A 24,257-nucleotide genomic window follows, 5' to 3' on the forward strand; every position below is an offset into this window, starting at 1 on the left:
CTGCCGAGCCCGGGGTCTTGCGGGCTGCTGGCGCTGGCCCTATGCTCGCTGGCTATCAGCTTGCTCGCCCACTTTCGGACCGCCGAGTTGCAGGCCCGGGTGCTGCGCCTGGAATCGGAGCGTGGGGAGCAGCAAATGGAGACAGCTATTTTGGGACGAGTCAGCCAACTGCTGGATGAGGTCTGTGCTCTTTGTTACTGGCTTTTATCTCTCCCCGCGGCGCCCCCTCGCGCAGCCTCCAAACTTGAGACCGGCCAGTGCCACGGGCTCTGGCTCTCTGAGCTGCGCGGTGCGTCCCCCCTAGCCTTGCAAGAGCTGTCTGCGGGTGGGTGGGGGCGGGGACGGACGCTGCCCTGGAGTGGACTTCGAGGACGCGGAGGACGCCGGCTGCTTGCGTGGGACCCTTCGGCTCCCGCCGCAGGCAGGCGCCCCCGCGTCCCGCGCAGAGAGCGACTGAGCGCGCTGGGCAGGTGGAGTAAGGCACGGCGCACGGAGGCGCGCGGAGGCTGCCAGGCGCTGCTTCTCCCTCCAGGCAGCTCGCCAGGGCTGTGTGAGAGCGGCCCAGAGCCCACGCGGCGGGATATGTGCCCGGTGGCCCTGATCGGGGCTTGCTGGGCCCCCGCGGCCCTCCCCATCCATCCCTCGAGGATCAGCAGTGCCTGACTTTTATTGCCATGCTCAGCTGGGAAGAGAGAGAGAGGGAGTGAGTCATCCAAGGGGCTGAGGGGGACAGAAGGGGCAGTCCTTGCAAGGAGTGGTGTCCTGGTCACTGCCTTAGATTGTTAGGGCCCAGGTGTGAGTCGCCCCGGTTCCACTGTCTTTGGGTCCGAGTAAGCCCATACCCTCTTGTTTCTTATCCCTGGGCCCCTGGAATGGTTCCCACCATTTTGTGTTTGTGTGCTTTTCTGGGGAAAGGATCCCGAACTTTCCCCACTTCCGAAACGTCCTTGAGCCTAACTGGATTAAAAGCCACTAGTGTTTCTTGGCCATGGCTATCTTAGGAGCACATGAAAAGAGCTCACCCAGGAAGGAGGGAGATGCAGTCTCATTGGTGCAACCAGAGGAAAAGCTTTGCAGTGAGAGTGTAAGTCTCAGTGACTTAGAAGGATCTGAACAGCACAAGGGGTCTGGGGCCCAAAGGAAGGGGAGCACCCACAGGGAGGGCAGCAGTGGCCTGGGAAGAGGTCCTAGAACAGGTTGGCCATGGAAACTTTCCCTGAGGAGGAACTCGGAGGGGGCCTCTTACTTAGTAGGAGTAGTAAAGAGCACAGAGGTGGTTTTTATCCCCACTCTGCTACTTAGAAGCTGTGCAGCTTGGGGCAAATACCCTCACCACTCTGAGCTTGCAAAATGGTTGTGGTCATGGTGAGCACTGGAGCCCAGTTCTAACCGTGGTAGGCACGGGGACCACTGTGGCACAATGCATCAGTTCCCTACAGCCAGGCCTCTCTCAGGTTCCATTACCAGGCAAACGCTGGTAGTGGGCAGAGCTGCTCTCCAGGGAAGACGCAGAGAGGGAGGCCCTGGGGCCAGCGTGAGAGGGTGGTCCCAGGGCAGGTTTACTGAGACTAGAGGTGAGAGGTGCACCCATGACTGCTGCCCGCAGCTTGTTCCCATGCACTGCCAGGACCCAGGGGATGGCCACCCACAGTCCCCTGGGAAGTGTCGGGACTCAACGGGGTGAGCGGGAAGCCTTTGCCAGCTGGCTGAAAGTGCATGCGGGACTGGCTGGGTGGTGGAGACGGTTTTCGGGCCGGCCGTGAGGGCTCCTACCAGGTATCTCAGGGGCCCTGGCTGCATCTGACCCTGGGAGCTCCTGTCTCCATCCTCTCCTCCTCCAGGCCCCTCCTGCTGGCCAGGGCATGCCCCAGATCCTTGCTTCCTCTGCTTGAGACAGAACCAGGTCAAGTCTTGTGCTCTCCAGACCTTGGGGCTGACAATGTCATCTGACATCCCAATTCCTCCTCTGCAGCCCATAGCTCCGTGTGCCCCTACTGACTTCTAGAGCCCTCATCTGCCAGAGCACCTGAACTGACCCCCATTTTACAGCTGGGGAGATAAGGAACGCAGAAGGCCAGTAGGGTACCCTGAGTCACATGACAAGACCCACAACTAGAACCTAAGTTCCGGATCCTACCTTCCTGCCACCTTTCTTTGTCCACATTCATTCATTCACTCAGCGAATGTTTCTGAGAAGCAGTGTGGATCAGGACACACTTCTCCCCTCTTAAACTTACAGACGGATAGGACACAAAGAAGACAACAGGCGGTGACCATGTGAAAAAAGCTACAGTAATGGAGGCAGAGGAGGTCTGGAGAACATATTAACATGCAACATACCTGATGGCAGCAGCTTCCTGGGAAAGTGATTTTCAAGTGAAGTCTTAAAGGGTGAATAGACTTCCAGGCCAAAGGGATGAGAGGAGGGGCCTTGTTCCAAGAGGCAAAGAGAGTAGCTTCTGAAGTTTGGAAGAGTGGGGGGTGGTTTGCCCTGGGGAGCTGAGTGGTGGAGGATCTGGCTGGAGAGAGACAGGTAGTCCTGGTCAACAGGTGCCCCAGAGACCCTTAGATCTATGTGAGGGCAATGGGGAGCCATAGATTGGCAGGTGTTCCTAGAATGAGGCGGAGAGTAAGCCAGAGAAGAAGGCCAGACAAGAGGCCAGCACAGGCCAGAGGGGTTGGGGCCCAGACAGGGCTGCAGAGAGGGACAGAGAGGAGTGCATGAAGCCAGTGGGGAGTGAGATCAAGAGCAGAGGGCACCGGAGCCAGAGGGAGGGGCCGGTCCTCTGGCTGGAGGCGGTGGGTAGCCTCAACCATGGGAAGGTGGCCCTAGGAGGCACCCCCCTGGGTGGGGCCTGCAGTCCAGGGATTCATGAAGGGACACTCTAAGGGCTACACTGTCCAATACAATTCCATGTGACCCATTATACCTCATTAATTAAAATTAAATAAGTTAAAAATTAAGTTTATCAGTCACACTGTCCACATTTGAAGTCAGCTCAAGAGACACCGAGGCTAGTGGCTACCAGTTGGATGGATATAGACATCATCACAGAAAGTTCTATGGGACAGCACTGCACTAAGAGCAAGCCTCGTCTGGGCCAGCAAAGGTATCCAGGAGCAACTTGAGGCCTCCCTCCTCCTCCCTAGGAATCCCATTCCTAGGCATCCTCCCCCCGCACCCCAAGGCTGAGTGGAAGGCAAAGGGGGGCAGGGGTGAGGTGGGGATAGGAGAAGTGGGACCATCAGATCCCGCAGTGAGAAGAGAAGGCGGAGGAGAGCCCCGGAGGTGGCTTGTTAGAGTGATTCTGCAACGTGGACCTGCAGAAGGTTCCTTCTGTAAAGGACACGCAGGCACCCCGCAAGTGGAGGGGCCCCAGACCAGGATTCTGGCTGGGCTTTGCCACCAGTCCTGCGGCCTTTGGTAAGCCATGTCTCCCCGCTCTTCCAACCTCAGGCTCCTCCTCTGTGGAGTCCAGGCTCTGCCTCCCTCTTGGGGCTGCTGTGAGACTTTCTGGGGACAGCAGCTGCGAGGATGCACTAGAAGGTGCCACCACCAAGGCCATGCCCAGGAGCGTATGAGTGCTTCTGGAGTGCTCCCTAGGAGCTGAGGTGGGCAGTCTGTCCTGGAGCAGGTGGGCCTGGCCACTACCTGCAAGACAGGGCAGTCTAGCAAGGCACACAGCTTGTGCAGTGGCCTGGGGAGGCGAACCCAGGGACACTGCACACACTCCCTCCCAGTGGGGAGAGCGGCGTGCTGGGTGTCGAGATGGGATCTGGAAGGCGGGCAGGAGAAGGGGCCAGCAGGGAAGGCCAGGGTGAGAGGAACCAGTGGGAGAGGAGCCTGGAAGGAGGCAGGCCAGGAGGCAGATGCTAGCAGCAGGCCTGGATCTGCAGGGCCTGGCCGTGGGGGAGGGGAGGGTCAGAGCAGGGAGAGGAGGATGGGGGCGGGGGAGCCAGCTCCCCCCATCGGTGCCTCTCTCCTGGGCTGGGACCCTTAATGAGTGCTCCAGCTGCCTGTTACTTGATTTGCTTGCTGTGAAGAAAGAAACTGGAATGTCCCAAATGGAAGAAATCAGATGTCACCCAGGGCTGGGCAGAGGGTGTGCTGTGAAAGGGAAGAGACCTGAGTTTAAATAGCTAAATCAATGTTGTAGGCCAAGGGGAGCCATGGGTGTGAGCGGCCACCTTCCAGCGGGCACTGGGGGATGCCAGGTGGATTCCTCTGCCCCAATGGTGAGAGTCACAGCCCCCCTCATGGAAGTGCCTCACGTTTATAGGGTCCATACCACATCCACTGCTGTGCATGTTATCTCTTTCAATCCCCACAACCTCCCTAAGTGACAACCTCACTGCCCCATTTTACAGATACCAAGACTGATCCCACTGGTGCTTCCATCCTACCATCTCTGATTCAGTCCTTTGGGTGGTGAGGGCATTTTCCACCTTCAGAGATTTCCTGGGGGGTTAAGGGAGGGAGGGTTGAAACTTCTAGGCTAAAATGTTGAGGAACCCTGGGAAGATCCCTCCTCTATAAAAATAACAATATGGTTATTGGAGCAGGAGCCGCTGTAACAGGAATGTCTCACATATAGAGGGTGTGTACAGAGATTTTTCCAGAGGAGAATCCTGGGGAGAGTTCAAAGCAGTGTCTGAAAGACGGGGGGTGCTTACAGGGGAAGTATGTGCTTTTGAGGGTGTGGCCCGTAGATCCCAGCAGCCTGGGCCTCAGTAGTCAAACAGACCCTGGACCCCTCATATGCGGTCAGTGCCTGAGCTCTCTTGTGGGAAGTTAATGGAGGAAAGATCCTCAGAGCCCCTCCGTCTCAGCCTCCATTCTCTACAGATAAGAAAATAGGTCTGAAGCCCCCACAGCCAGGTACCAGAGGAGCCAGAGGTGGGATCCCCCTCTCTGGAGAGCATGCCTATTTCATACCACCCCTTTTCCCTTCCAGACAATTGTTAATTGTCTGGTGATGTGGTGGTGAAGCCTCAGCATGCTCCACTCCCCATTCCCTGGCCTCAGCAGACATTATTAATCAACTTCAGCACACTTTCCCCTTGAGCTTACCAATGGCCTCAGAATCCTTTTCAGCGCTGCTCCAGGAAGCTCCCACTATTTATTTAGAGTTGGTGTTCAAGATAAAAAGCAATTTCATGACTCTAACTTAAAAGAAAAATACAGAGCAATATTTATTACAGATAGCACCAGGGAGAGTTGCTAACATTTTACAGCTTCTCCAAAGGCCTTAAAACTAGTGGGTGGCTCTGAACCAAGCTAAGGGCCCTGTTAGTTAGTGAGCCCTCATAGATAAATGGCAGGAAAGTCAAAGCATCTGAAACAAGATGCTGTCTGCCTTAGCATAGTTTCACAACTTGATATTCTCAGAAAGATGCCTTTTCTTTGCCTCACCCCTAATCATTTTCATCTTTCCCAGTGCCCTCAGAAAGCCTTCCCCAAACCATTCCGACCCCAAATGGGCTCTCTACTCTGACGTCCTATAGAACTTGCTGTTCATGCCAAACATCCAGCTCAGAGAAGGAAACTACAGTCATGGCGTGTGCTGCCTCCTCTCATCCCAGAGCCCCGGCAGCCATTCCTAACCTCTCCACACACTCACAGGGAGTCTACATCAGCCTAGAATCCTTCTCAACACTCGCTCCAGGCTGCCACTCCCTGTCCATTAGACTCAATGTACAAGATGGTACCTACCTGCCATCCATGGCTCAGCCTCCAGCACATTGTGCAGTGTGTTCTCTCTATTGCCTTCAGATGTCTTGTCTCACATTTGATCTCTCACAAGCCAGCAGCAGGGATAAGAGCTCACTGGTCTGAGCCCAGCCCAGGACTTTGTGTAGAGTAGGCAGCCCTCACCAGTTAATTGCTAATTCAAGGTCCCTCTGCTAGAGGCTGCTTTCTTCCCCACACCTCAACCCAAGACCCAACTGTATGCTCAGCATTTGCTCAGGGGTGCACCCTGGAGGTGGTGTGTCACAGCAACCAGAAGAGGAGATGATGAACTCGTAAACCTGGGCTGCATCTCTAGTGCTGGCCGGAGAGTGGGAATGGCTGGGTGTGATGTGTTCCCGCCTGGACAGAGTGGCTCGGAGCGTCCTCCCCTTCCCACCCCTCCCCTCAGCCGTCAGGAGCTTCCTCTCCATCCACCAGGCTGCCTGGCACATTTTTTGGTTGAAACAAAACAGTAAGGTGGGTAAGCCCACAGCCTGTGATGTCACATGGACCTCTGCCACTAGCTAGAGTGTGTGCCCTGAGCTTCAGTGTCCAGATCTGAAAAATGGAGATGATGGCCTCCTCCACACGGAGTTCTTGCAGGATTAAATGGAATCATTCAGTTAATAGCATCTGTAATCATTGGCACCTCCCTCATCATTGATTAACAGCTAATATTTACTGACCACTGTTCAAAGAGTTCTACCATCTCTTCCTTCATTTAATTCTCAAAGTAACCCTCTGAAGTGGTTGTATTGTTATATATTATTATATTTTATTTTATATTCTTACAGAAGAGAAAAATGAAGTCCCAGAGAAGTTAAGTGACTTTCCCAAGGTCATACAGTGAGTTGCAGAGCCAGGCCTTGAACCCAAGCATTCTGGCCCAGAGCCAGCAGCCTAAAGCCACAAGTGTACACCATCTGTAGGGGACACCATACCCTACTAAGTCGGCCGAGGCAGGTCACCGAGATCAGGGCCGAGGGACCTGTTCAGTGTAGTTCAGCTTCTTCACAGGTGGTATTGACTGAGCTGACTTGGAATCAGGCCTACGTTACCATCTCTGCTGTAGAATGCCACAGAGGATGTCATTTGTGACATCAGGTTTTGGTGACGAAGACCCTTGGGAAAACCACTATCCAGAACTTCCCAGGAGGGCTGGATCAGGGCTTGCCTCTTAGATACTGAACTGCTCTCTAGAAAGCTTGGCACCAAACCTGGGGGTCACCCTGTGACACAGCCTAGTCCTTTGGCCAGAAGTTTCTGCCTAAGTCCCAACCCCTCCGCCCCCCCCTCATGTAGCACCCTGCCCTTGCTTTCCTTTCTGCCCCTTACCTACAGCTGCCTTGCAGTATAATATGTGTCTGTCTGTCCACACAGCCACCTGAATGCCTCCTTTGGGAGCGAGACAGGGGTAGAAGCTCTTTGACAACTAAACTCTTCAAAGGTAGTCTCTCCTCCTTCTCGTACCCGCGTGCCCTCAAAGACTTAGCCTTGTCTGCAGACGTCAGCTGGGCGCTGTGACACCCACCGAGGCCGACCCCCTTCCTGGAACCCAGACGCGGATCCCTGTGGGTAGGGCCTTATGGTGGGACGTTTAATGACCCCTAAGGCTCACAACCCCTGAGACAGATAGAGACAGGATTGACCTGTGCCACTGAACCCAGACACCCTCACTTGGGTCCCGAGCAGTGCTAAGAGGCAGGGGCCAGCAATAATGAGGGGTACGGTCCTGAGATATGGGGAGGGCCTAGGAAGGCTGGGGCAGACAGGGGTCCCCGGCTCTCCTGGGTGGTGTCCGTGCTGCCGCTAGCCCCCATCCACAGCTCCAACTGACACTGCCCCAGCATCTGCATGCCCAACAGCCCTGGCAGCAGGGGCTCCTCTGGTCCTTCAAAGGGCGAGGGCGAGCCACACACAAAGCGCAGGAACTTCCTGCCTGGGAGGCTGGGCACAGGCCCTTGTCTCTTATCCTGGAGTCTACTGTGGGTTTTCCCAAAGCCCCACATGGATACAGTCCACACAACATGGGCCTCTGCTGCCTCTTCAGCCTCCTTTCCTCTCCTCACCACCCATGCCCCCCTAGCCTCGGGCCTCCTCAGTGCCCACAGTCCAGGCTGTCTTTCCTTTGCTCAGCTCTTTCCTTGTGCACCCTGTGCTCCCGCCAGAGACTCGTGTCTTTGTGTTCTTTAAGTTACAGCAGGAAGGCCTGTCCCCAGGGGACGCTTCTCCTCCAGGAAGGCTGTTGCAGGGCCTGCCACTCTACTGTCCAAGGGACTTTACACCTGTAATTGCCGTCATGCTGTCGATGACCCGTACAGGTGGCTCTCAAGCACTGCTGTGAGGCATTCTCTCTTGGGTCACGTTCTGCCAAGGCGGCCTGTGGGGCAGGATGGGAACGGTGACCTCAGGGGACAAGGATGCAGAGAGGGGACTGGTTAAAGGGGCATTACTTGGGGCTCTTCCAGGAAGACCCTTACACCCTGCGAGCTGGCATTTGTGGTTTCCTGGAGGTAAGGGGAGACTCAGTGATAGGGGAGGTGAGAGGATGGTCCTGCTCCCAGCCTCTCCCCACTCCGGAGAATCAGAGTATTGGAAGGAAGAGAGCTATGAGCTATACCAGGACTCCCCCTCCACATCCCTGGTTCTCATGCTTACATACCCACTGTGACAGCGAGCTCACTACCGCATGCAGCTGACTGTTCTGGCTGCAGTGTGTGTGTGTTCTTCATCTAGTCAGAGCATCAGGCCCATCTCTACACCTACCATCCCACCCCTCCAGTGTGTCTGGAAAGCACTTCAAACTCAGAGTGTCTAAACTGAGGAGCCCACCCCTCCCCCCACCCATTCATCTGTGGCCACACCCGCCTCCAGACCCTGACAGCCTCCAGACTCTGAGGCTCGCACCATCTTGGCCTCCTGCAGACCGTCCTCTTCTCAATCACTGCCCACCCTTCCCCACCCGGGCTACTCAAGGCTCTCCTGGGCTGTGGCCAGAGCCTCCTAATCCACCCCCTCCTGTTCACGCTGCCCTGTCCCGTCCAGCGTCCATACAGCAGCTGGGGTGATCTTTTAAAAACTCTAACTACAATCACTGCATTCCCCTAATTACAGCTTACAGCTCTTTGGTAACTTCCTATTGCTCTCAGGCCAGAGACCATTTCTTAATGTGGGCCATGGGGCCTGAAGAGCATGGCCCTTTCCACCCTATCTTGCCTCAGGGATCCCCATCCCCATGGTCATACATTGCTATAGCCAGGAGCACAGACTCTGGGGCCAGACTGCTGGGTTCAAGTCCAGCTCTGCTGGTTCCTGGCTGTGTGATGTCGGACAAATTGCTTAACCTCTCTGTGCTTTGGGTTGTACCTCAAAAAAAATGAAGGTGATGATAATTAGAGGTTCTCCCTCTTATTGAGTACTGCTTTTAGAATTTAAAAAGTTAAAACAAGTGCTCTGAGCAGCACCTGGCCCTCCAGTAATAAGTATTGCAATCTCCTGGAAAGAGCCCCCCCCTGCACCCGTCACGGCTGTGCAGTGGAGGGACATGGGCTCTGAACCAGGCCTCCTGGTTCAAACCCTGCCTCTGCCCCTCTTGGCTGCCCATCATCGGGTCAGCGATGTCGCACTGTTCCTCCGGAGTGGGGTGCTGTGAGCACTGAATGAATTCGTCTGTGCAGGACCCCTGCTCACTGCGTAAGGGGGAGCACGTCCTGATGTCAGGTCAGCATTGTCCCGGCACCTCAGGTCATCTTCAGGTCTCTGCCCTGCCGTCACTTCCCCATGATGAACCAGCCTGTATGTAGGGCCTCACCCTGACTCGCCAGAGCTCAGTGACCGTGGCCACTTCATCCTGACATGTGTGGCTTGCGTGCTTCTGCCCAGAGAGAAAGCTCCGCGGGGCGGCCTCCATGTCTGCTTTGCTCTGACGCATCCTGGCCTTTGTGTGGCTCAGCCGCACATAAGTGTTTCATCCCCATTTGCTGAAAAGAGGGAAGGGGTGAGGAGGCTCCTAGCATCTGCTCCAGCCCTCTCACCCCAGCCGCTTTCTGCTCTGTGTAGGAGACCCCTGTTTCTTCCTGCACGGGGCCCCAGGGCCCTTGACCCTTTGGTCTGAGGCCCAAGACAACCTGGCTCCAGCCCACATCCACGTAGTCCCAGGACCCCACTCCCTGGCTCCCTGAGGCAGCAGCAGGGCCGCAGGTTAGCTGAAAGGAAGAACTTTCTCACGGGAAGGCTGGAAAGCACACATGGGGGCATTCAGCTCCTTTCCTCTGGCTCCTTCTGATCTGCAGAGCCTGGGGCAACACCCCTCTGTGGTTCTGGTGAGACAGGGGAGCAGAGGCAGCCCGTGGCATCTGGCGGACCCTTGGGCCCCCGTTTCACGGCCCTGGGAGTCTGTGATCAAGCGCCAAGCCTGTTGCACAAAGAGAATTATGATGAGAGGAAGAAGAAGACAGTTCCCTGGGCACGCCCTGTGGCACCCCCTCCCGCTCCCCCCTCTCCCCCCCAGCAAGTCCAGTTTGGGTAGGTGTGGCTTGAGTGTCTCCATTTCCTCCGTTTTGACTTCCCCACACTGGCAGATTTGCCTGGGCCCTGAGGCATGCAGCCGCCATGGGCCTGTCCCCTTAACAAAGCCCATCTGTGGGGCCAGCCCCCTTCTGCCATCCCTGGGATTAGGCTCCGCACAGCCTCTTTCCTGCCTCTGTGTCTTTACCCCTCACCGAATGCCCCCCTCCTCTATCTCCATCTTTCCAAATTCTGCTGAAGCCCATGTCCCCCTGAACCACAGGGAAGGGCAGACCTCAAGGTGATTGATTCAGTTCAAGTACAGATCAGAGACACCAGCCCTGCCCTCCAAGAACTGGCTTAGTCTCCAATAGGGTGCCATCCCAGGAAAGCATGGCACAGGGTGGTAAAAAGGGCCCTCTCAGATGGGATCATGCATCCCTCTGTGCCAGGCCTGGTAATCATGGCGCAGAGACTGAAGCTCTGCTCAGCGTGGTCATTCCAATGCGCAGCTCAAGGTCGAAAGGCAGGGCTGCAGGCTGGACCCTCACTCACCCTCTCTTTTCTGGGAAGCAGGGTTCGGAACAGGCACATGGCAGAAAACTTAACCCACAGCGGTGCAAGTGGCCAGGCCACCTTCACCGTGGCAGACGGGAGGAGACAGTTCTGGCAGCAGGCTCAGGAGAGAAGTGGGTCTCACCTGGCCACCAGGAAAAACAAGCTAGAATAGTAGTTGTTCCCCTTTCTTCACATCTGGACTCTCTTTTTGTTTTCTGATCTCATCTTATTTTATTCTTCTATCCATTCTGTGTAGTCCAGGGGATAACTAATGTCATCCCCATTTTATAGATGAAACAACTGAGGCCCAGAGGGGCTATATCTCTGGCTTAAGACACAGTGGGAGAGCTGGGACTCGACCCCAAGGTCCTGGCACCCCCAAATGTAGTGCAAGCCCAAATCAGCACTGCCTAGCTCTGTGTGTGTGAAGTCCCTCCTCAGAGTTCGAGGCCGTCTGTGCTAACCCAAAATAGAGTCTTGCCACAGCTCCCAAGAGCAGGTGGGTTCTAATAGGAATCATACACTAATAATATCAAAAGTTAATTATTAAGTGACTTTTTCCACCAGAATACTAACACAATGCCCAGTATGTACTGCTCACTATGTGTAGCTATTATCATTAGTATTAACTCTTGCATAAAAATTCCTCCTGGCCAGTGCTTTATGGTTTCCAAGGCACTTTCCACAGCAATGCTCAGAGGTTGGCAGGGGGCCAAAGCCCCATTTTACAGATTCCTCCTGGAGGGCAGGCACCAGGATCAAGGTCAAAGCCCACCATGAAGTGCGAGGAGCACGAAGCTCACCTGCTCTGGGCTCCACCCTGCTCACCACCACTTGGACACGTCCACAGATTACAGAGGCCCAGGTGGAGCCTGAGCCCTTTAAGAGCCCTGGAACTAAGCACAGAGATGGGGTGGCCCCTAAACCCAAGGCCAGGCCTACCTGCATTCTCTGAGGGGAGTGAGTAGCCACCTGGCATTTTCCCTCTGATACCGATACAGATATAGGCATTTTAATAGCTGCGAAGATCAGGCGGTGATATATCAGCTTTGGCCATGTGGGGCATTCCAGGAGGCCCTGGCTGCCAGCAGGGGTGGGGCAGGAGGGCAACTCTGTCCAGGGTGGCTGCGGGTCCACGCTAGGGTCTTGGAAGATTCTCCACCCAGCCCTGAGCCCCTGCCTGGGCATTTCTCACCAGGAGTCTCAAACTCAGATGCCTAAGGGGATCAGGCTGGTGGCCTAAGTAAGCAAAGCTGGCCAGGGGGAGGTACTGTGATGGCCTGGGAAGCACATGCCCCTTAAAAGGAGCAGGCATCACCCAGCACCTCCCAGTCATCTCCATGGCCCCGTGCTGCCAGATGCCCCAATTGTATGAGGGACCAGAAATCCAGACCTTGAGGTGAAATCTCCTGATTTGTGAACAACCACTATTTATTGAGTGCCTACCATATGCCAGGCCTTGTTCCAGGCACTAGGAACATGGAAGTGAATGAGACAGACCAAAGTACCCATGTCTTGGTGGAACTTACCTTCTAGTGATCAGGGTAGGCAGGAAGCAAGATAAACCAGCAAGCAACACAACAAAATCCAAAGGAGAAAAGTAAAACAGGGAAGAGAGATAGTAAGTATATTGCAGGAGGGCACTGGGGGCAAAGACCTCACTGAGTGTGAGACAGTGGTTGGTTAGGAAACCAACATCCCAAGCAGACAGGTCAACAAGTTCAAAGGCCCTGAGGTAGGCGAAAGCCTGGCAGGAGCAGGAGCTTCAAAGAGGCCTGTGTGACCCCCTGGCGGCCATGTTGAGAATGTGGGGCAAGGCTAAAGGCAGGGAGTTATCACCAAGTTATCAGAAGGGGGTTACCAGGAGGTTATCACTGTGACTGGGCCAGAGATGATGAGGTTTGTGCTGGGTGCTGTGTGGAGGCGGTGGAAAGGGGTCAGATCCTGGATGTGTCTAGAAAGGAGAGAACAGGAGTTGTTAACCACATGGGCGTGGAATGAGAACCAAGGAAGCATCACTGATGATGTCCAGGGTCTGGCAAGATGGTGTCACCATTGTCTGTGACGAGGAAGACAGCCGAGGGGCAAGCCCAGGGGCGTGGGGACAAGATATGAGGGGCCCAGTTTTGCCGAGCTGATTTTGAGACTCTGTTAATGGAGATGTCATTAGGCAGCTGCTTCTGGAGGAAGATCGAAGCGAGAGGGGGAGTGAGGACAGCATCAGCTCCAAAGGATGGTGTGGAAGACGTGAGGCAGGGCGAGGGTCCCCAGGAGCCGGAGCAGAGAGAAAAGAGGTGAGACAGGGCTCTGTGGCCTCCAAAGAGATATGAAGGAGCCAGCAAAGGAGGCAGAAGGAGCACAGACTGGCAGGAGGGAAGCTGGGAGGGTGGCATCCTGGCAGCCAGGTGAGAAGAGTGCGTCAGGAAGAAGGGGGAGGAGCGAATATCGTGACCATCCTCTGGGCTCAGCAACATGGGGGTCACTGATGACCTGGGGGACAGCGCTTGGTGGAGGGAGGGCAAAAGCCTTGCAGGGGTACCCCAGGAGAGAGAGCAGGAGATTGCCTGGGAAAGAGCTTGGTCCAAAGGGGATTTTTTCTTTTCCTTTCTCCTTGTGGTGGGAGGATGGCAGCGTGTCTGCCTGATGATTGCACGAGGGATGAGCTGGCGACAGCTACGTCCCGCCCGTAGCCTGTTTGTGTAGATCTGTCTTTACGGGAACACAGCTGGGCTTGTTTTCTTCTCGTGTTTTCTACGACCGATTCTCGCCTCCAGCAGTAAAGCTGAGTGGTTGTCAGCATGCGGCTCCCACAGCCTGACCTAGTCCCTAGCTGGCCCCTTCTAGCAAAGACTGCGCCGGATGAGAGCCCCGGATGGAGCCTGGAGGAGGGACTTGCTGATGCAGGAAGGAGGAGAAGGTCTAGTGCGCATGTGCGAGGTTGGCTACACGTAGGAGAATCGGAGAGAAGGGGCCGGAGGTGTCCCTGGCGCAGGTGGGCGGGTGTGCCATGGTGGCAGGCGCCGCTGGCAGACCTCTACTGTCTGCTCTTGTGTTCTCAGGGTCATCAGTTGACGGGGACGTCGGGCGAAGGGCGCTGGGGTTGGGAAGGAAGAAGGCGGGAGGAGCAGGAGCAGGGAGACAAGGAGCGGGGCAAGCACGGTGCACCTGCTGGGCTCTCATCTGGGATAATGGTAGTGAATTAAAGCGAGGCCACAGCATCCAACTAGTGCTAGAGTTTCCTGGCGGTCAGGAAAGCATGGGATGTCAGGGGTCTGTGCCTTTACTGTGCCCTCCCACCGCATTCAGCCCTCCAGCCATGCTACCCTGACTCCCTCCAACACTCCGAATCCTCTGCGCGCTCTGCAAAGTCTGTCTCAGGGCCTTTGTTCTGCCTCCTTCTGCGTTGAACGTGCCCCCTCCACATCTCCGCATGACTCATCTCCTTGCTTCCACCAGGTCAGGGCTAAGTGTCCCCTCCACGGAAACCCTTGCTCTGACCCCTGAGTTTCAAATACCTCCTGCCATCACTTGGCCACATTACCCTGCATTATGTGTCTCTACCACGCTTATGCTGCCTAGATTGTGTGCTTATGACTCTGTCTCCCCCACGGGAAGGTGAGCCCCACAAAGGCAGGGGCCCCATCCGCCCTTTGGGTTGCATTCTCTATCTCCAGGACCCAACCTCTGCTTGGCATCTCACTGGGGTCGAGTGAGCCTCAACCCTATGCAAACCCAGCTGGCCTTGGCTTGTCGGTCACTGGCTGGCTCCGCCACTTAGCAGATGCAAGTCACATGCCTGCTGGGTGCCAGGCACAGCCACAAATAACCCCCTTGAAGAAGTTAATTGGTGGGAAGGTGTGCAAGTAGATGTGTGTGGTCCCCCAGCTGTGAGTGGGTTCTATGACTTTGCACCAAAAGATCTGAGTTCGCACCCCAGACCTACCACATCCTTGCTGTGTGACTCTAGCAAGTCACTCAGCCTCTCTGAGCCTCTGTTTCCTGAAGTAGAAAACACTGTTAAATCCCCCTTAGAGTTAGACTGTGAAAAATAGATGTGATTCTCTGTACAAAATCAGCCAGCTCGGTGTTGGTTCACTGTGGGGGCTCAGCATGTGTTATAAATCCTCATAAAGCTTTTCTGACCTTCCCTCTCCACCACCAGACAGAGGTGACACCAAATCCTAGGACTTTTTTTTACCTCTCCTGCGGCCTGGCCTGAGCGGCAGAACTACCCGGCACTGAGGAGGCAGAGGATGGAGAGATGTTTCTTGGGGGATGGGCAACTGGCCTCCTCCCTGCTTCACCTGAAGGGACCTTAGTGTACTGGTCATAGTCAGTGACTGTCAGCCACAGTACAGGCCTCCGAGGCCGGCTTTACATGTGAAGTCAGTCACTTCAAACTACTGGAAACAAATTCAATGAAAAAAAAATTACTGGAGGAAGGAAAGCAAATACATCTAAAGACCAATTTGGCCCCGGGGCTACCAGATTCGAACTGGGGCACTAACGTCAGAGAGCCCGGTGCCTACCATGTTCCACCTGTGACCTTGACCATGTTAGTCTCTCTGCCCTGTGTTTGGGGTCCCTCACCTGTAACCTGAGAGCATAACAAGAGCTAACGTTTATTGTGTGCCTTCTGGGGGACTGGGGGGCAGGCTCCTCTCCTTCTCTGCATCCACTGTGTCAATCCTGCCCCACCCCCACCCCCACCCCCCATTAACCCAGCGAGGCTTCATCCTGCTCCGGGTCTGACTGCATGGGAACGCAGGCAACCTCGCCCCGGAAGTGTCCCTTGTAGCCTCTGTACCGGTGTGGCCCACCATGTGTGGCCACGGGGCCTGAGACACTCGGCGCCCTGCCCTTTGAAAAGTCGGATGCTGGTGTTTACAGCCGTGTGCCTGTCCATCACCACCATGGAAATGGCAGCTCTGGGGGCTGGAGATGCCTCAGTGTCTACTCATCACCACTTCCTTGGGGGCCTTCCTAATTGGCTCAGTGATTTGCAAAGAAGAGTTTCATAGGGGGTCAAGTGGTCTGCTCAGCCCTCTCTCCCCCACCTCTACCCAGGCCTGCCTGTGCCTGGCCAGGAGGGACACCAAAAGAACAGAAGTCACTGTCCCTGACGCCAGGATCAATCAGGAGCCCAGACCTAGACAGGAAACAATTAGCAGAGAGCCGAGAGAAGTGGGTCATTGTACCCATGATTGAGAGTCCAGGAAGGCCACAGCTGGTTTATAGGGCCTTGGGGTTGGGGCTCATTTCTTTAAGAGCCCTCGGAAGACATCAGACACTGAGATTCCCTAGATAGGACCTTCTCCATCTGTTTCTTATTACTCAGACGCCTGTGGCCAGTCTTTGATCCAGGAGCAGTCTCCTGCCAGCCCCCAGGTGGCCCTTTCTCCCTCTCCATTCCCACCAGCCCACAGACCCTTCCCAGGGCTTGGCCTTCTGATCCCTGACCCCTCTTCTCTGTCTCCTTTTGCAGAAATGGAAGCTCCACTCTCGGAGGCGCCGGGAGGCCCCCCCGAAGACGCCTCCAGGGTGTCACTGCCCACCAGGTAAGGAGCCCTGAGAACAGGTGACTGGGAGGGGGACACGCACCAGAGGCCCTCTTAGTGGGTGTGCTCCAGCCACACCTGCTCAGAGCATCACTTTTCCTGTGGCAGATGGGAATGACAGTTTCTGAACTGCTTACCTCCCCTCTGCTGGGCAACCGCCTGCCCACCAGCCCTTTGTCATTCATTTGTTCATTTGTAATCTCTTCTATGGGAGGAGGAGGAGCCCTCCAGGTGGTGAAATCAGGTATAATGATGGGCATGGCCAGGTTCAGAAAATTATGAAGTATTATGCAGAGTTAAAGAAAACATAAGCCCATGAGGGCAGGGACCTGGCTCGTCAAGTTCACTGCCATGCCCCCAACTCCCAACGCATAGCAGGTATAAAAAATTGTTGCACAAATGAATGAATGAGTCCATCGGTGTAAAACTTGCCTGCCCCAGCAAAAAGGCTCAGGGCGCTGTGCGTTTGGTGCCCAATATCTAGGGGGCACGGGCAAATGCACACTCGCTCACAAGCTAAAGGCTGCAAGGTGATGTGGGGGCTAATCTGGACTCAGATTTTGCTTTTTCTGTTGAGCAGCCTTGTCTGCTCAGATCACTAGTGAGAACGCCTGTCCCAGTGTTTTTGCTGTGCTCCTCACCCAGGGGACCCTGCTCCGTGCCAGGTGCCCTGCCACGTGGGGGTTCAATGGCACTGTCCACTGTTAATGACAGTGACAAGTTATAGCCCATGAGGACTTTTCTGCATGGCTGGTAATTATGACTAAGCTATGAGAATGACAGATGGACAAGTGTCACTGTTCTATCTTTTTTCGTGGGTCAGGAAGGAAGCTCCAAAAAAAGACTACACGGAGCAGAGTAATCACAGAGGGTCTTGCCCTGCTCTGGGTCTCCACCAGCCTCAAGTAGACTCCTTTATACCCTCTGTGGGAAGGGGACAATGACAGGACCCCACAGGGCACAGGGGCCCTGGTAGTCCTCACCCAGGGTCCCTAGGCCAGGGCAAGGAGGCTAACAGGTGGTGAGCATGTGGGAAATGGAGGACCCACATTCTTACAGGAGTGAGGAGGGCTGGATGGAGTCACTGGTGAGGGCGCCACCACGGGAAACGGTGGAGCTGTGACGGGATTCAGCTGGCCCACCGGGAGAGGGTCGCCTGGGTTAATTAAAAGGGTGTCTGGAGTCCTGGGAAGCTCCCTCCCTCCCACAGGGCCCAGAAGATTGAGCCCTGGCATCTGGGAAAGTTTTTGGCAGGGGAACACCAAGATTAATGAGCTGAGATGAAGGCCAGGGAAGGGTGGGGGGCCCGGGTGGAGCTCCCATAAGCATCGGGCCCCCTGGAGGGGCCCATGTTTCCGCTGAGCCTGTCGGCCAACTGCACCCATCCTCTGCTCAAAGTCTAGAACGCTGCCGGAGGGCAGGACATTTGGAACCCCATAAAATAGAGGTTTGGGGTCCAGCTCTGATGTTTACCAGGTGTGTGACTTTGAGAGACTTACTGAACTTCTTGCCTCAGTTGCCTGGTGTGAAAAATGGGGATGGTAGCCACCTTGCAGATGTACGGTGGAGAGTCTGGAGGAGAGTCATGGAAAGTACTTGGCACTTTTCCTGATTCTTAGAAAGCACTGTTATTGTTAGTGTCTCGATTCCTCTTGTTCTTGAAGATGCGCAGAAGTCCGATCAAGTGTCGGGGGCGATGTGGGCTGCACATTGACGGGGAGGTAGAGGCTTCTCCCTCTCCTTCCTAACTGGGCTTCACATGTCCAGCCTGCTCTCCAAGTGGGTGCCTAACCAATAGCCGTCAATTTTGCACTGGGGAGAGTCTGGCTCAAGCTGTCCCGGGAGGCTCGGGGCTGGGGAGGGATGTAACAGGAAGGAGGAAAGATCCTGAGGCTGCTCTCTCTCTCCTCACTTCCGGGAGGCTGTGTGTGACCCAGGGGTCTTGGACTGGCAGGAGGGAGTGGTAAAGCAAGTGTGAGCAGCTCAGAGGTGGAGGAAAGGAGGGATGCAGTGTGGAGGGGTGGGGAGGAGCCACCAGCAGGGACCCACCTAGCAGGAGATGGGAGGAGAGGCAAGGCTCCCGGGAGGGATGTTTAGGGTGTTGGAGAATCACCCAGAGGGCAGTTTGGCCCAAATTGCAGATCAGAACCAGGTGGGTAGGGTCAGGAGAATTTAATAAGAGGACCCCAAATGGAGGCAAAATCAGAAGGAGACTAAGATGCTCTCCCAGCTTCTTGGAGAAGCAGCAGGAAAGGACTGGAAGGGCCATGTGAAGGCATCTCAGACAATGGAACCATGGAGCAAAATGCATCTGCTGAGATGGGCTAGGTCCTCTTAGGCGGGTCCCTGCACCTTCCCCTTCCGTCCAACCTGAGGGTTCTCTCCCCACAGTGAAGTCACCTCCTCCACACTGAAGGCTGCAGACCATGGGGCTGCCCCAACTCAGTGCCTACTATGTGCCAGGAACAGTACTGAGCACTTCACATTGATGGATGGCCATTCCCAGAACACTCCCAACAGGCAGAATGGATTTCTGGTGTCCAAACTCATGAATAGAACACCACTCTCATTGTTGCACCCAAAAGGTGCATCTCAGATTATTTCCTTAGGGTCAGAGTTTATAAACCGCTTTGTGAACCACTTTGAGGTTCCTGATACTTGCAGAAGGACTTCTACCATTGGCAAGTGCTACCCACAAAGTCCAAGCATGATCATTTCTGTCTTGCCGGCATCTAAGAATGTGCCCATACAGAGATGCTCCACGCATCTTCAATAAGTTAGCATCAGCAGTCCTTCCTGAGCGATGGGATTCTTACCTGCATTCTTCATCTGCCCTCTGGTTGGTTGCTGACACCTCCCTGCCTTCACACACCACAGGCCCCGCCCCACTCCACCCTGACACTGTCCTGAGTCTTGCCTGATGCTGAAGTTACCGCTATTGGGACATAACATGTAAACACACGCTCTTGCTGCCTCCTGTGGCTGGCGGGATCCGAGCCTAGAATCTTGAGCCCATGCCTGCCCCCAATCTGCCTCTGCGGCTGGCTGGAACAAGGCGGAGTCCTGGGTGTGTTCTTCCTAGTGGCAGCCTTGGGCCCCTGGATGGCCTCCAGAGGGCTCAGGACACATAATCATGGGTAGAAAACCCACCTCCTTCCCTTCCTACTCTGACCTTGCCAGCATCCTCCCAGGAGCCTCCCTGTCCCAAAATAGCCATGCACTGGCTGAGGTCTGGCTACTCCTGGGCCACATGCACTGTTTCCCAGGGCTGTGATGGGCATGCAGGCCTGGGCCAGGGTGCTGAAGGTTGGTCCTCACAAAGACAATCATGGCCACCAGAAGTTCAGAGGAGTAAGAGTCGGCCATTTGCAAAGGATACGGCTTGGTGGGACAGGGGAAGGGCCTTGGGAACCAATATACTCACCGTGGGACTTCCCACGCCACTTGAAATGAATACAAAGATTAGGGAAACTCCCATTCCTTGTTCTTAGAAACAAATGAGGAGCAGGACAATATCGGCACCAGCCCGCAAGGAAGCAGCTCCTTCAGGCCCGCCTCGCTGGGGCTGGGTCGGGGGGCACCAAGCCAGCTTCCTCCAGGAGGAGCCGCATCAGCTGAGCTCTGGTGCAGGCGGCTGGGGGGCCTCACCTCTGAGGGGGAAGAGCGGGCCAGAGTCAGAAGTGGTTACCAGGCCAGGAAGTTTGGCCTGCCAAAGCGGGGACGAGGCGTGGGATGGTGAGATCCGTGCCTCAGCACCTTAGCCAGCTCTGGTACCGGGAACGGATGGACAGGAGAGAAGCTGCCTTCGGCCTGGCCCATGGGAGAGCCCAGGGCCCTCCGCTGGTTTACAGTGTGCTCGCGAGAGGTGTGTGAAGTGTCAGGGATCTCAGCGGAGCTTGGGACTCCAGGAAAACTTCACTGAAGAGGTGGCACTGGAGCTTGGCGGGAGGGCATGTCGTTAGGGTATAGATTCAGCTGCTTTCAAAACAGTAGAGCTCCAAATACAGGGACCCTAACAAGGGGGGGGGGGTCCCTTCCTTAGCAGGCAAGGGGACTGTGGCTCCGGGCTGGGAAGGTGACCTTGCCATCTTCCTCACGTGGCATCATGCAGGTAATTGTTTTGTTCTCACCATCCCTGGCTAGTGTGAGAGAAGGAGGCTGGGGGAATATATACCCAAGCCTTTAAAAGCAAAACTTGAAGGAAACAAAAATCCCAACATGCATCACTGCTGCTCAGATCCCGTTGGCCAGCTCTTAGTCACATGGTTTCTGGGGCCAAGGGAGGCCAGACAGAAGTTTTTGACAGGTGAAGGAAGCTGGAGCATAGAAGCAGTGATCTGAAATAAGAGTGGGAAAAGATAGCCAAGGGCCAGGCTGAGGAGTTTCAGGCTCTCTTCCTTCCAAGAGAGGGAAATGGTTTTCATCTTGAGGCTGGTCAATTAGTAATGGCTGGGGGTGCCTGGATTTCTTGGTCAGTTAAGCATCTGACTTCAGCTCAGGTCATGATGTCACAATTGGTGGATTCGAGCCCCGCATCGGGCTCTGTGCTGACAGCTAGCTCAGAGCCTGGGGCCTGTCTTCGAATTCTGTGTCTCCCTCTCTCACTGACCCTCCCCTACTCTCTCTCTCTCTCTCTCTCTCTCTCTCGCTCGCTCGCTCAAAAAATAAAGATAAAACATTAAAAAATTAAAAAAAAAAAAGATTAGTGATGGCTGCCTGGAGAGGGCAGAGTCAGATTCAGAGGCTACACCAGGCTTAGCAAACAATGTGGTGATCGCTTAATGATGTCTGTGATGGGTGCAGGCGTGGTGAGCAGTTAACACCTGGGCCCTGGCTCTGTTCCCCGTCAGGAGATGGTGTGGTGTCAGAGAAGGTGTAGGGAGCAGGGATATGACCTGATTCAATTTGTATCTAGCAACGATGTGAAGGAAGGCTCAAGGGAAGAGAAGCCCATTCCAGGAACGGAAATCTGTGTGTCTGCACACAGGGCTCTGTTATTTCATGTGCTGCTATTCATGCTCAGGTTGGGACTGCCTCTCTGGGCTTGTTTATTTTCCATAGATGGTGAGAGGAGCCGGTGTCCACATGTCTTGAAGCCCTAGCCTCACCCCCCACCCTAACCCTGGTGGCAGATTCCCCACCTCCTTAACAGTCTCAGGGCACTTTCACTGGTGGGGACTATGGCCAGAGCTTCTGTCCTAGAGAAAGCCCCCACCCCTCGCCTCTTTTGGACTGCCGTAGAGCAGACACACACATACACACACACACACACACACACACACACACCCCTTCTCTGTGGTTCTCTTCATTTTAGACTCAGTTACCCAGAAAAGAGAGAATGTAGACCCAAGTGTCCCTGAGTACCATTAATCAAAAAAAGGGTGCAAAGCTGATGGCTGTGTTAGGGAGAACATTTACACTAAAGAAACACTGTTTTCAGGTCAACTTTGCTTTATGCAAATAATTGACGGGTTAATTCTGAGTCATTCCTGGCTATTTCTTAAAGCACATCCCTGAGGGCCAGCCTGATAAGAGACCCTCCTATTGGATTCCAACTCTCCCTATTTCTGCTTCAGCCAGGCTTTTGTGCTGTGTCAGCTTCCATCCCCCTCTCCCACCCCCGCCTCCTGTCTTGGCAGTCCTGTCTCATGGCCCATCTGATCTCCCAGACACCCAGGCTCCAACCCAGGGCAGCATCAATGCCTCCTTCTCCTTCACCCACATACTCCATCATCGTTGGGTCCTATCAATTCCACTCAGACGGCTCAAAAACCATCCATGGCTCCCTAGTGCTCCTACAGACCCCACCCCACTGATAAGGCCGTTTGTCTCTCAAGCCTAGGCTCTGGCCAGTCTCCCATCATGTTCCACTCCTTTTCTTTCAGTAAAATGGGCTACTCACCTGCCTTGCCCATATTGTAGTGTCTCATGGGTTCATATCCGCTCATGATATTCAGATTGCTTTGTTCTCTGCTTCTGCCTGACAAACTCTTAACGCATCCGGACCTGCTACGGCATCCCTGAAGCTCCTTGCATCCTCCTCTCCTGCCCCAGCCTTGTCCCTTAGTTCTGCTGTCTATGCCAACATGATGGCTGGTGTGCACTCAGTGTCTAATCCAGGCAAAACCATCTCCTGGGACAAGTCATTTGTCTTCAAATGGGAAGTGAAAACAGACCAAGATGTATACACCTGTGATGGTTTCTCTTTGGCTGTGATCACTAACCATTTGATTTAGATTCTGCAGACGTTTGGCAGCAAAACTTAGCATGAGGTTCTTACACAGTGAGAGGGGCCTCTGCGGGTTTCCAGGCAGGGAGAACCTTCCCACCTTATGAACCATACTAGGCAACCTCCGTGACATCTCCATCTGGATGCGTCACATCCCCAAAGCGCACACAGCCAAAGCCAGCCTGTTTCTCCCAGGCCTGGCCCTTGTCCAGCATCCCTCATCCTGGGAAATGGTGCCACCACCACACATGCCCTGCACCTGGGCTGGAACCTGGCAGCGAGCCCAGACTCCGCCTTCTCCTTCCCTCCCATGCACCAAAAGCCCACTGCTCCCACCCCGCTGATGGCGTCCAGCTCCTCCCCTGTGCTCCCATTAGAACTGCCACTGTCTCTCACCTTAGTCTCTGCGGAAGCCCCTAAGCAGCCTCCTGGGATTCCCATCTTCAGCCAGAAGCCAGAATGGTCTTTGAATAACTAATGCAAAACCCTCTTTAAAGCACTTCCTCCTTTCATTAGCCTGTAGGTTAAAGGTCTCAGTCCCTAAGGTGGCCTACTGCCCCACAGGCCTCCCCACCTGCCATTGTCCCTTTTGCATGCCCAGCAGGCTCCCTAGTGACACCTGTGTGCTGATGACAATGTTTAGAGCTGAGGCCATGGGTAAAGGGAGCCAGGGCCAAACCAGACGGAAGACGTTGTGCTTTTGAAATCAGACAACCAGTCAATAAAGCTCAGATCCAGGACTCCAAATGCAGACACTTCCTGTGGCCTTTGTGGCCCCATTTCAGGCAACCAGCTGACCCCAGAGGAGGGCTGGCTACTCGGTTGAAGAGGTACGGAGGTCCCCAGTGCCCGGGGGGAAGGGCAGGGAGCCAGCGTGGGAAGGGAGCAGAGACCATGGCTCTTGCCTCATTGTCGTCCTCGCTGCACTTCAGAGCCAGACCCCTGGAGAATTCTCCAGAGTTAATTTCTTCCCCATTTCCTCCCCAAAGCACATCCAGATCCCCAGTCCTCCTAGACAACATTGATAATGTGTTTCTCCTAGATCAGCTCTGATAACGCCCGCTGGGTGGTCACTGGGATTTGTAGAGAAATAAAAATAAGGAAGTGGAGGGTTCCAGAAAGGCTGTGTGTTGTGGCCAGAAGAGCCCTGGACTGGGAATCAGTCCCAGAACCCGAGGGACCCTGAGCAGGTCACCATCCTCTCTCTGGGCCTCAGTTTCCTCCCATGTAAAGAGAGATAAGTGATTTGGGGGAATAATTTGACAGCACCTGGTGAAGTGTGGAATAGCCCCAAAGAGAGCTGCCCCCCTGGGGTGTCCTTGAGAAACACACGTGCATAAGAGAGGAAATGGTGTTCACTGCGGCACCGTGTGTCCTATGGGAAAAAGGAAAAGAAAACCTAAATATTTGTCAGTAGCAGAGTGGAGACACATTGTGGGATATTAAACTGCGGTAGTTTCACCAATGAAATACCATACACAGTGAGCATGGATGAACTTGACCTCAGGCCAAGCACATACCATGGATGAATCTTATTTTATCCAGGGGAAAAAAAACAAATTACAAGAGAATATTTGCAGGGGCACCTGGGTGGCTTAGTCGGTTGAGTGTTCCACTCTTGATTTCGGCTCAGGTCATGATCCCAGGGTCGTGGGATCGAGCCTTCCATCAGGCT

General features: G+C 54.7%; 1 protein-coding gene across 1 annotated transcript in view; it reads left to right on the forward strand.

The window, feature by feature from the left end:
* The window catches only part of COL13A1 (collagen type XIII alpha 1 chain), a 147,168-nt gene that overhangs the window by 4,647 nt on the left and 118,264 nt on the right, over positions 1-24,257 (forward strand). The window contains exons 2-3 of the mRNA XM_029919700.1: positions 9-180; positions 16,281-16,353. Coding sequence (XP_029775560.1) covers positions 9-180; positions 16,281-16,353 — 245 coding nt within the window. The remainder of the gene's footprint in view (positions 1-8; positions 181-16,280; positions 16,354-24,257) is intronic.

This window comes from Suricata suricatta, chromosome 2 (genome assembly GCF_006229205.1).
Source record: "Suricata suricatta isolate VVHF042 chromosome 2, meerkat_22Aug2017_6uvM2_HiC, whole genome shotgun sequence".
Lineage (NCBI taxonomy): Eukaryota > Metazoa > Chordata > Mammalia > Carnivora > Herpestidae > Suricata > Suricata suricatta.